Consider the following 12,728-nt stretch of genomic DNA (forward strand, 5'->3'; position numbering starts at 1 on the left):
TTAGCCTGTCACCGAGATGGAGATACCCCGATGACGGATGACGGATGACGGCGTCATGTTCTGACCGACTTCATTTGCGGCCTAGAAATTACAGATGCGCTTAGATAACTATGAGCAAACTCAAACGAAAATTAAGGCCAAATGTTTCTTTATTTGTATTGACAAAATATGAAAAACAATTGTGCAATATTAAGTAAACCTTCATTAAGCCGGGCTTTTTACCCTTTGAGCGCGGACAAACTCCTTTTTTGGACTACTTCGAAATCTGGAAGGACAGAAAATGGGTTAAACGAAGATCTTGGTTAATCATATAGGACTTACCTGTCCATGACTAGCCTTAGGGTGGAGCGGTTTAGGATAAGCAGTATAAAATACCAAATACCATAGCTCGCATTTATAAAGCCGACTACATACAGTACCGGATGCCTTAATTTCATAATTCCACAAATTTCACCAATCAACTTAAACCAAGGCAGTACAACCACAAAAAGAATCCGAAGGCAGTACGGATAACTTTGTCTGAAATTCGGAAGAAGTATCAATCTTCAATAACAAGTTTTCGAAGAAATGTTGCTTACGTCTCACTGTCCAAATTTAAGCAGGTCGTAGTTTCCCCATCGCCTTGCCTTAACTTCACAAATTGTTTCTTTAATTTCAGAATGCGGTTGATCGTTAAGATTAACGTATATAAATTGAAGATATTCGAAATTATTAATGCCAGGAAGGCACATAAAAAAAAATCTAACTCTGTAAAGGAAAGATAGATGGTATGACAAACAAAAGGGTTTACTCAAAAAGTAGAAAATATTATTTTTAAAACCTGTTTATCGACCTTTTTTTAAGTTACCTATATTTGATACGCCATAAAGAATGTATATCAACGCAGGGCTTCCAAGTAGGACCGCAGTAGGAACCCACACGAATAGATTGTAGGCCCGGAACAGGAAACTGGGTTCTTCGCCATTGACCGACTTGAAAGGCCTCCATAAATGATAGCTTATAACTGAGAGCCACAAATTGTGCGCAGAAAAGAAGATATAGGAAACTGCAAGGACATCAAAAACTAGTCTTCAAGACCCGAATAAAACATACGAACCTACTCTAGCGGTCTCGGGTGCTGAGGACCACAATTGGACTAACATTAAGACTTGCCACACGAAGATGTTAGAAAGGCAGCTTATAAGGCACTTGCCGAGAGTATTTCGGAGCTTCTTAACATAAAGATAAGCGGCGATTGTAAGGATAATACATGTTAGCGATATCGTAATGACTGGAAGAAAAAAATCAGATTAATAATGATTTTCGCAGAACACCAAATTTCGATATGCAATGTATCAACAATGTCCGAAAGTCAGTCAGGAACTTGCGACGTACAGACAGTATAAGGCGGCGCCATTTAGGATCTACAACCTACTACACTTCAAGCCAAAACTCGACTGATCCTCAAGCTTCATAACTTTGCTTCGAAGCCCTGCATTTCAGTATAAATACACCCAAGAGCCGCAACACATATATTAAAGTATAATTAAGAACATTTCAACTACAAAATGCTTGTAGCTTGAATAAATTTTGAATTATTTGCTCCCTAATGTGTTTTATATTATATGGTAAGAGGAAGAAGAGAACTTAATTGCTATTATGAGGATTATTCCCTGTGGAACTGGTTGAATTATACGAAAAACGTTCATGTTTTCGTTGGGCTGGCCATTTCTTCGAATATTAAAAAGAGTGTTCTGGGAGCAGTAAATTATAGATCCAACTCCTTTTGAACGTAAGAAATTCGGTATCGTGAATAATCGGAATTTGACCCTCGACTGGACAAACAAAACTCATTGGGGACCAATTTAAGATTGCTTAGGGCAATGCCTTAAAAGATAAGTAAGTTTTATATTGTAAGAAGTAATAGAATTCTGAATTTTGTTGTCCATATTCTTAACTTTCTAGCTTGGCTTAGCTATTATTGTGACCGCATCTGTAGATGGTCAGCGGGTACCGGATTTATGTCACGGAAGTTAAAAAAGGCTGAGGTATCCACCAAAATGGGCTCCACTTCCCATTTGCATACTCAAAAGGCTCTCATATCGTTGGGTTCCTGGCTGTTAAGTGAGGGCTATTTTTGGCAGGAATCAAAACTTAAAGTCAATTTTACTTAACTCTTGTGGGGAAATGCACATCAGCCTTAAGGCATTTGCCTTAAATTTCCATCCGACAAGAAAAGCGCAACAATCGCCACCACACAGAGAGGTATTTATATACAGTATACATGTGGAGGGACTGGTGGGACTAAAAGAAAGGTGTTGCTGGTGGATTTTTGTGAAGCTTCCTGGCCAAGCATTTCCGTTGAATTGTAAACATTTATTTCGCATCGCACTGCACGGCTGCTGTGCCAGTTGGCCCAAAAACCCGGCTTTTGCCAATTCGATTGCGGAATGCGGTCACATAGAGATGAAAACGTGACGGACGGAATATTGGCCAATCTTTGGGGCATCCGCGTTACTCCTGGATATCCAACTCCTCCGCTAAGCCAATTAAGCAGAGTGCTTATGTTGCTAGAAGACGAAAAAATCCCTAAGGAATCCCTAAGGTTTCATAACTTTAAATAAATTCACATGATTAGGAGTTGCAACATAGAAATTGCATATATTTAATTAACGTTGTTTTAATTTAATGAGATAATATGACCTTATATACTACATTTTTAAAAGGCCCAAAATAGTTTAAGGAAGCTAAAAGCTATTTTATTGTTGACATTTTTAATTGTTTTTTACTCTAGGTAATTTCAAATAAAGATGTATATCATCATTTTAATAAAATGTAATTTAACTAACCTATAGATAATCAAATATAAAATTGCTTTAGTTTTTGAAGGCTTTAATTAAAGTTGTGCTAAAAATATTTTATACTTTGGGGTTCAAGTTAAAAAAGTTAAAAATGTTTCCATATTATTTCTTTGTCTAAAATAACATGACCTTCAAACTTTTCAAAAAATTACCGTCTTCTATTAAAATCAGTAAATTTTATTAAGCCTGCGTTAAATATTTTCCTATTCGATTTGCATCATGCTCACTAACTTTTGGTCGCGATTATGGTCGTCGTGCGAGTTTTCCCCTCGACTTATCAACTACTTGCGTATATAAAGAGTTTTCCGCACACAACAACACACGCAAAAGGACAAGTGGAAGTTTTTACGCAAAGAACGTTACCATTTTCATGTCTACCGTTTCTTTAGCTTCGTTTTTTTCTGTCGGTGGCCTTACGTTTAAGTTAATATAATTCCAAGCCCGGAACAACAACAAATTGTTTCGGAACTTTACAAAAATAACAGACTATTGTCATGTTGCAATGCAACTCTGAAAAACACTGAAAGAAAGGATATTCTATTTGTTCTTAATAGTAAGTTGTTTTAACAAATGCATATTTGAATATACATATAAGATAATGTATAACATTAGGATGAATGTATGAGATAATGACACTATTAACGCTAAAAGCCAGATGGCAAAAATTTATTTATAATTATTAATAGCTAGTAAAACATCAACACAATCAAATATCATAAGAAATTTATTCTGAAGATTGTACATTATTTAAAACTACTTCTGAAGGGATTTAAAGTCCTTTGTTTTAGGAAGAAAAAAATATGTTTTCTCTAACTCCAATTTATTACATGACAGGTTATGCGAGTTGGAGTTCATTAGCATTTACTATGTTTTATCTCTTGATAGATATTTCGGCCAGGTCTTTTTTCCTCTGAGCACGGACTCTCTTCTCATTACTTCTTTCACGAATGCTGTGAAAAAAGTGAAATTTTTATTGAAATGTCTGTTTCGATCACATAGTTCTTACCTATCCATGATAAGCTTTAGGGTGCTGCGCTTAAGAACAAGCAAAACAAAATAGAGAATTCCAATATTGAGATGGGCAAAGTTGTTATTAAGGAAAACAAGGTAGTCGTAATCAGTATTATAAAAAAAAACTTTGATGGTACCATAAATCCAAGTTACGCCCATAATGACGGAAATTCTCAAGCAGACTGCATAACTATGTTCGAAAATGGAATCAAAGAAAAAAGATGAAACGTTATATATTTGAGTAACGGGTATACGTTTGCTCTTACGTTTGGGTATCGAAATTAAAGCAGGTTGTTGTGGTTTCTTTCTGTCGCTTAAACCTCTTTATTTCTTTCTTCACTTTCCAAATGTTAATGGCAGTCAGGATAAACATGATAAGATTAATTATACTTAGGATCTGCCACCCTATTAAATAGATATCAACCACTAACTTGGTTTATTAATACAGTCAATCTCAAAGAGTAAATATTATTAAACTATTTTATCATAAACAATTTTTATACCACTAGTAAAACTTCCAAAACTGTAAGAGTTCGTTGAACTCTTGCGCAATGCTCAGCCATAAATAAAGCGTTTTAGGAAAAGAAAAAATTGGTGACTTATCGCTGAAGTGATTTCTGTTTATGGGAAATAAAAGATTCTCTTCGCTTTAAAAACCTTTGCGTTACTTGTCACAATTTCTTGAAATTCATTCGCACATCTGAAGCTGAGGAATAGAATGTGGCATAGACTATCTTCTAAAAGTAAAAATGTAGATACCTACATTTTTCGCATTTGTTATTCTCAACTTCTGGTACACGGTATGGAAGTTCTACTGTAGCACTTTCTAAACATTCTGTAAAATTACCAAGTTTATACTTATTGGTAACAATCAATGCTGCAATGCCAGCAGCCGCGATCCAGACAAAAGCACTGTAGACCAGAAATTGATATCGGTGTTCTTCTTCGCGCTTATCGGGCTTGAAGGTTTGCCAACAATGATAGCTAATTGCAGAATACCATATAAAGTGAGCGTTCATGAAGAAGTTCACAGGTAGCTCTTGAAATACTAAAAATTTAACAAGATAGAAATCAGACCAAATATTCATCCAATAACATACCCACATACGTCCTTACGTCCAATAACTTAAAATCGGTTAGTATACCAGTAAGTTGAATCACGACCATGCTAAATAGGCAGCTTATTATGCATTTGCCGAGTGTATTTCGGAGAGACTTAACGTAAAGATAAACGGAGATGGTAAGAATAGTGCAGATCATTGAAAACATGAGGACTGGAACAACTGAAACAGAGTTAACAAGGTTGGTCATTTTATTTTTCTGTTTCCAAATTCTTTTCTCTCGCGTACTCCAGTTTAAATCTTACTATGAGATTTATTCACAATATCGGAGTAGTCACAATACTTTGAATAATTGGAACAATAATTATACCAAAAATTTCCCAAAGCATTTTTAAAACTCTTAAAACTAATAAGGAACAAGAGTTTAAATGAATATGTCTTCTTAACAAAGAATCAAACTCGACTGACCATCGGTTATAAAAAGCTTTCCTGAGAGGCCGAATTTTTTAAAATCCACAGCTGTTTAAAAAGTCAAGCTGGGTCAGAATGAATACATTTAACACTGAATTCGACCCATGCCTTCGTCTCGCCTTTATCAGAACAAAAAGCTGGCGATAAGAAAAGCAGTCAGAGCCCGACCAAAATAAATATTTTATTAGGAGAAAAAATCTATAGGGAATTTGATGTAGTTTTCATTGGAACTCAACACGTCACTCAATAAAGTATTCGCCTTGATTTTTAGTAATTTTAAGTGAATGGCGTTAAAAATGTATAGTTCTAGAAAACTTTCTTTTGTTTAGTAAATTGTATTTCTTTGTTAAACATATTTTCAAAGAGGTGATAAATTGGTTGAATTTTTCTTGAAGAAAATATAAATTTGTTAATTCTTCAATTTAATTTGCATTAAAACAAATAAATTACTAAGCTTCTTGATTTAAAAATACGCGTAAACATCTATATAAAATGTTGTATAGAACTTATAAAACAAATTATTAATTTTACCAAAAGATGGCAGACAATTTGTTTGACTGAATTATTCAAGTGAAGGGTTGTCACGATGTTTTTCTTAAAATATATATTTTTTTCAAGTGCACCCAAACAGATGTGGCCAGCGTCATCGTCTGCATTTGCCTTTAATTTTTTTCCTTGTTTTGGAGTTCTCCCAGCTGCACTTTGTAAATGTGGGGCAAAAGGACTTGACTCGATGGGCGTGGGCGGTAAGCCGGGATGGCGGGGCGTGGTCAAAGAAGGTTTTGCGGCGCCACATGACATTTGGCAATGCATGCGAACGGGTCCTGCGGCGTCCCAAAGATTTAACCTATTTGAATCCCCATAAATTAAAAGCGGCAGAAGGCTGATAAAAGCGAGAGTTCTTGGCAGAGCCGCCTTTGCGTTCATTTTATTGATCGCTTTGCGTAAAGTCCAACTTATTGAGTGATAGGCAATGTTTACAAATGCGTGCAATTGTGGGCCAATCAGTAAATCATAATTATCAGCGATTACGAGCTTGCAGTTCTTCAATTATGAATTTCAGTTGTCCAGAAAGTTAAAATAGTTTTTAATATATTTTTATATTTCTATGATATTAAACAGCGTAGAGCTGTTTAATTTAATTTAATTTTTTTATACTTTCAAAAGTCGGACAACTATATCATATGGCTGCCATAGGAACGATCGAATAATTAATAGAAGAATAATATATTAACAAGAAAGGAAGTAAACATCGGCATGACGTAGTTTGTATACCCTTGCAGTTACAATTATTAAATTTAATTCGAAATTCTTAAAAATACAAAAAATGTTATTCCCAATAGTATAAGATATTATGTCAAAAAACACCGAAGCGATGATTTGATTTGATTTTCCCTCCAATTTTCCTATCGTTCCTATGGCAGCTAGATGATATAGTCGTCCGATTTTGACAAAATTTAATTAGAAATTCAAAACTAATTCAAAAATGTTGTTTCCAAGCTTAGAAGGTTATATGGAAAAAAACACCAAAGATATAATTTTTATACCCTTGCAGAGGGTATATTGATTTCAGTCAGAAGTTTGCAACGCACATAAAGTATATATATTCTTGATCAGCATGACTAGACGAGTCGATCTATTGGGAAAGTTTCAGCCCGATAGCTTTAAAACTGAGAGACTAGTAAGCGTAGAAACGGACGGACAGACGGTCATGGCAAGATCGACTCGTCTGAAATCATAATACCCTCTGCAAGGGTATACAAAAGCAATATCTTAAAAAAAACCGTGAAACAACAACGAAGAATCAAGGAATTTATTTTTAATGAAAGTGCAAGCTATATTATATTCAACCAAGTGGTTTTTGTATTAACCCCTGAATAGATAGATATTTTCCGGTCGTAAAAACGAATCTCTTCCATGTCTCTATAGTATTTATATACCGACAGGCAGACAGATCAAAAATTCGTACTAATCCTTAATATTTAATGGCTATGTTCGCTGGGTTGCAGACGATCTTATAAACGTGGACCTTAAACTGTTGCCCTATAAATGTAACCATCAAATTTAACCAAACCGAAATGTTTTTGGGCGCACAACTAGATTAGTTTCCAGCAGTTTTGGCTGCAGGGCTGTCGGAATCAATTGAAAGTTTTGTCTGGGTGTCTGAGAAAACTCAGTACCGGCCTTTCTCTTCTCTGCTTTCCAGCTGTCGCCGACGAATCCCCGGGAAAATGTCATCGGCGACGCATTTAATTCACTAAACTTTGCACATTTGTTATATGGAATGGAAGGGAAGGGAATGGATCGGTCGAGGACCAAGTTGCGGCTTGGCGGTGTGGCAAACGTCGCGGATAACTTTTAATTGTGCGCAATGAGCGAAGGCCAAGTCAAGCGGTGAATTCAAGGGGAGTTCCATGGGGTTCTTGGGGTCGGCTGAGGGCGAGGGTGAGGGTAACCACCCACTGCCCCCACCCACTTTTCCGGACCACCTTCCCAGGGGAGCCACTTCTGATGCTGGCGACGAATTTTCGCCTCTTCATGCAGACACAGAAATAAAAAAATATAATATTTTTCTTAATTACATCTAGTATACAAGAACAGAAAAGGAAATCCTTAGGTCTGAGATAAGGTCTGATAAGAACCTTTTTAAATATAAATTATACTATGTACCTATAATTAAACATTTATAAATTATCTTTGATAAAAGCGATTCTAAAATGAATAAAAAATGTATAATAAAATAAAATTGCCTACATTATTAATATGACGATTTATTATGTAAAAAAAATGGGTTGTAAAATCTGTTCAATAACAATTATTAAAATACAGAAAAAAAAACTAATTTAATCAATAAACTGATCATAACAATATTATTTTATTCTACAGAAAAACTTGTTTTAGTGTAAACTAAAGATAAGTAAATATTTTGAACAGTGCACGCCACCGGCTGTCAGCTGGGTTGTCCCGTTGCGCCAATTAAAATGGCATTCGCCTTCATTGTTGATAACGTTGTCGCCTTCGAGGAGCGTCTTTCGAGCGGCCCCCAAATCCGACACTTGTCCGGCTGTAAGCCAAAGTCGGACCAGAATCCCGGATTCCGTCGCACCTTGACATAAATTCATTAAGTCTCTTTTCCCTATGGCAATTTCGCCCCGGGACTGCAAGCATTTAGCGGATTTCTCCAGCTCTTTGGATGGGTCCGTGTTGAATGGCCGGCGGTCAAAAGTGTGCAGAGCCCCTACCCCCATTACCCCGGACTTTAAAAAAGCAACGCAAATTGGCAAACGAGCTGAATTTGCGGAGGAATTTATGGCCGGGCTGCCTGAGGGGTAAATCAAAAGCTAACGAGCGAGTTTTGCGCTTGCCACCAGACCAAAAAACGCGATTTTTCAAATTTCCTTTTGTAAATAAGGAAGAGTTTGCACATTACTTATGGGAACAAACTGTGGTGGGCTTAATTATCATTCCGAAAGCATTTCCCTTAATGTTGGATTAAATCATTTTAAGTCTAAAGTATTTAATTTACCCTAAAGATAATAAGGAACAAGAGTTTAAAAACACATCCACAAATCACATGTTTAATTTTTTAATTTACATACAGAATAAAATATTCACTTTTTTTGTGTTAAAGCCATTAAAATTGTATTTTAAAAATAATATTATTTAATTGGGAAAAAACCGTCAATTTCAAATACACTTTGAAATACTAGTCGCCTGTCTGCCCAAATTGGTTTTACAAAAATGTTTATGTTTTACTGTTTTACCTGGGCAAGAGTTTTGGGTAAGTGGGCAGCTGCACACGAAGCCTACTCAATTTGCTCAAGTGGAAAACGCTTCGGATTTTTCCATTTGCCTAGATCTCAATTTATTCGAGTATCGGGCCTAAAAGTACATTGATAGATGGGGGTGAACTCGAATAGAATGCATTTTCCGAACTGAATGGAAAACAAGAAAAAAACAAGGAGGCGAATTCCAATCGCCAGACATCGAGAGCAACAGTAATAAATGAAATTTTAGGCACAAAGTTTGGTGAACTTTTTCCTTGAGTTTTGTTTTTTCATTCCCGACCCCAGAAAAAGAAAACGGAGCGAGACCAAAACCGAAACTTTTTTATTAAGTTTAGAAGGCCAAGTTAATTTTCCGGACCCCGGGGCCTCCGCCTGTTTTCCCTAATTAATACCTCGAGACGGGCTGCCCAGAAGCGAAGTAAAAGAACAAATCCACTTGATTTATATGCTAATCATGCTTGACCTGTGGGCACAACTAACACATCGGGTCATCGACAGTTGAATAAATCGAATTGAAGTGCTGGAAAAAAGCCCTACTGACAACAGCAGCAATGGGGAAACTTTAAATTATCCGCTATCACCGAATAAATCATCCACAGATAGCAGATCAGATCAGCTGGGTCACAAGGCGCAGAATGGATTGCTCTTTGCACGATTTGCTGCCATTTTCAACTCCTTCTGGTGCTTGAGGACTTCCGTGGAAGGCTCGAGGCGTTTTCAGACGGGGGATAAATCATCATAATGGAGTACCTATTAAACAGCAATTTATATAAATTATGTTAAAGAGTTTTATTTAAAAATGTTCACTTTAAAGCACACAAGTAAGTGATGTCTTGTGTATAACTAAAATCATATTAAAAAGTTGGTACTTTTTGAAAGGATTAAAAAATAAATAAGCCCAAGGATAAACAATTTGCGGTTTTCTAGTTTATTATTTGGAAGTATTTATAGAATTTTATTACCCTTGCAAAAAATATTTTAATATATATATTTTTTTCTTTCTTTTTTTATAACAAAGCCCATAAGTTCCAATAAAAGACTTTACTAATACCGTTCAACACCTGTAGTACTTACTCTGTTTCCAACCCATATACCCTCAAATGACCCTTGAACTCGATCCGAGTCTAATCTCTTTTGAGTGGTGAGTGATGGACAGGCTTGGGGAACAACAAGCATAGTCTCGAAAGTTTTCTGCTGCATTTCACCAGCTTACGAATGCTAAGCAGAATTGAAACGTTTTGCTATTTTACAAATATGGCACTGGAACAGGATGAAAGGAGAAAACCATAAATACGACCCACATTTCATTGCCATGGTGATTTCCATAAACGCTAGAGACAATTATTCGCTCATGCTACACTACGAGTTAAACTACTCAGACCAGATTGAAAACCGAGAATGAATCCCAGGATTTTGCAAGGCAATGCAAAAAGGCGGAAACACGTGTCTGATGTAAGGCAGAAATATAGCAGACAAGACGATACTTCAGAATGTCCTTCGTTGTTTTGCATCCGTAAAGTATGACAAGAGGATTGGATGGACTACTTAAAAATCTGCAAGGATTTATTAATGATGGTGGACTTTTAAAAAAATTAAATTTATTAACTACTTTTACACCCTGGAATCATATGCTACTTTCTATATTTTCATATTTTTCAGACAATAATTAAATTTGATTGCTCTTCCTGAAAAGCATTTATCCACTTATGTCAACGATTTCTCAATTCAATAATTAGGTCAAGTGTCCAATTAAACTTAATTTAATTTTCTTATTTCATTAACTTATATATTTCTGATTTTGCACCTTTTCCGGAAAATATTTTTGATTTTATTGAACTATAATATGTATTATGGAAAACTTTTCTCTGCTAATTTGAATAATTTTTAAATATAATAATTCGTTTTGGATGCAATCGTATGTAATTGCTTTATTAATTGCATCTTTTTGATTTCATTAACTTGTAAATTTCTGATTTCCGTCCTATTTCCCACCTCGCATGCATTTTTAATTGTATTAATTGCGATTGGCCGCTCGATTATAAAGGCCAACTAAATGGCAATCAGTGCACCTTATTCAGCCGCACAAAATGGAAATGCCAAACTAGCAGTGGCTTAAAGTGAGGCCAGCCGTCTGTCGCTGGTAGAAAATGGCCCTGGCCCACGCTGCGTATGAGCAATGCCACACTTAAAGCCTTGGGGGAGGCAATAAAGGACTTTTGTGCTGGGCGGCGGTTTAGGTCTCACCGAGCGTGCATTAAACCAAATTACGACACATTATAATTTGTGTGAAAAGTGTCCCCGAAAATTCATTTGTGAGATCCAAGATTTGACAGCCAACCGGCAGACATGAAAATGTACGACAATATATATTTTTATGTACTGCAGATAGCAATGAGCCCAAGGCCAAAACATTTGGCAGATGAACAAATAAACTGGGCAAGATTGTGGATCTGTGTGCAAGGCTATCGGATGTGCAGGACTGGATGTTTGTTCACTTCTTAAATTAATCTTAGTCAGCAAAAGTGTATGCCATTTAACAAGGGTAGACAGAATAAGGTGAACATAAAGAATCCCGTACTTAACAAATCAAATACACATGCCTTTAGTGCAATTTGAACTTCCATTATAGGAAAAAATAGTTTTTGACGGTTCTATAAACCAGATCTTTAAAAATGTATTATTCAGATTACTTGTAGTTTTTTAAATTTTTCTTTCAGGGATCGATGAAAGATTGATGTGTTTTTCCTTACAATTTAAAAAACGGGAACCCAAAGTTCAACAATTTTAGAAGCCCTTCTATGGCCGGTTGGTTTCCAATTACTGCCAGCAATATATGTCGCAGCCCATTGGCTTTCCACAAAAACGAAAGAACCAACTCGAGACTGAGGGTCTGTCATGATGCCGTCTAATTGCTCTCGGTTTTTATGCATCTGTGAAAGCCTCATTCTGCGAATATGGGATATGGAATATGGCATGGTGGCCACGTTCAGGACCAAGTTAAATATTTTCCCATATCGATTGATGGCTCAACGCTCCAAAACAAATAGTCGCACATATTTCAGGCATAATTAAAGCTGCGGCTCCCGCAACACGCGACGTCAATCATTGTAATTTATAACGTAAGCGGAAGCGCAACCAAACTTAAGTCATTATTTCCGCTTTATGGAATAAATGCCGCCGGCTGTGCTTTTCCTTTCCTTTTTTTTGCCACCATTTTCCCTTAGTTTTCCCATTGTTTGCGTTAGTGTTTGTTTTCGATTTCGTTTCGTTTTTGTTGCACATTTGCATTTCGTGTCCCGCTGACCACCAAGCCGCTGACCCGCTGAACCGCTGACCCCTCACCCCTAACCCTTGTCTTCCAGCTGCCGCCACAAACTGCTGCCCATTTCATAAATCATTTGGCACACACGCACACATGTTAAAAAGCACACGCACAAATACACTTAAAGATAGTATCGAATATATAAATAAATATTCAAAACAAAAGCCTAAAAATAAAGAATTATCTAAATATATTAAATATTATTTTAAAATTTAAACATATTATTTAGTCTAAA

The 12,728-nt window shown here is 36.2% G+C and overlaps 1 protein-coding gene across 1 annotated transcript; it reads right to left on the minus strand.

Moving 5' to 3' along the window:
• Positions 1-1,432, minus strand: LOC119555569 (G-protein coupled receptor Mth-like). The gene is made up of 7 exons (XM_037867020.1): positions 1,375-1,432; positions 1,097-1,270; positions 848-1,045; positions 586-646; positions 322-519; positions 223-265; positions 1-81 (listed from the first exon to the last, which is right to left on the minus strand). Exons 1-7 carry the CDS (start codon positions 1,394-1,396, stop codon positions 1-3), a joined length of 777 nt encoding a protein of 258 aa, XP_037722948.1. The 5' UTR covers positions 1,397-1,432.
• Positions 1,433-12,728: the final 11,296 nt, after the last annotated feature.

Source organism: Drosophila subpulchrella, chromosome 3L, assembly GCF_014743375.2.
Source record: "Drosophila subpulchrella strain 33 F10 #4 breed RU33 chromosome 3L, RU_Dsub_v1.1 Primary Assembly, whole genome shotgun sequence".
In the NCBI taxonomy this organism is placed as follows: Eukaryota; Metazoa; Arthropoda; class Insecta; order Diptera; family Drosophilidae; genus Drosophila; species Drosophila subpulchrella.

Excerpts from the sequence above, each read along its gene's own strand:
- LOC119555569 (XM_037867020.1), bottom strand. The coding sequence starts at position 1,396 with ATGGCGCCGCCTTATACTGTCT. Across the intron at positions 1,046-1,096 it reads ACCCGAGACCGCTAGAGTAG|TTTCCTATATCTTCTTTTCT; the intron begins GTTCGTATGTTT and ends ATGTCCTTGCAG. Across the intron at positions 647-847 it reads TTATGGCGTATCAAATATAG|AAACAATTTGTGAAGTTAAG; the intron begins GTAACTTAAAAA and ends CTGAAATTAAAG.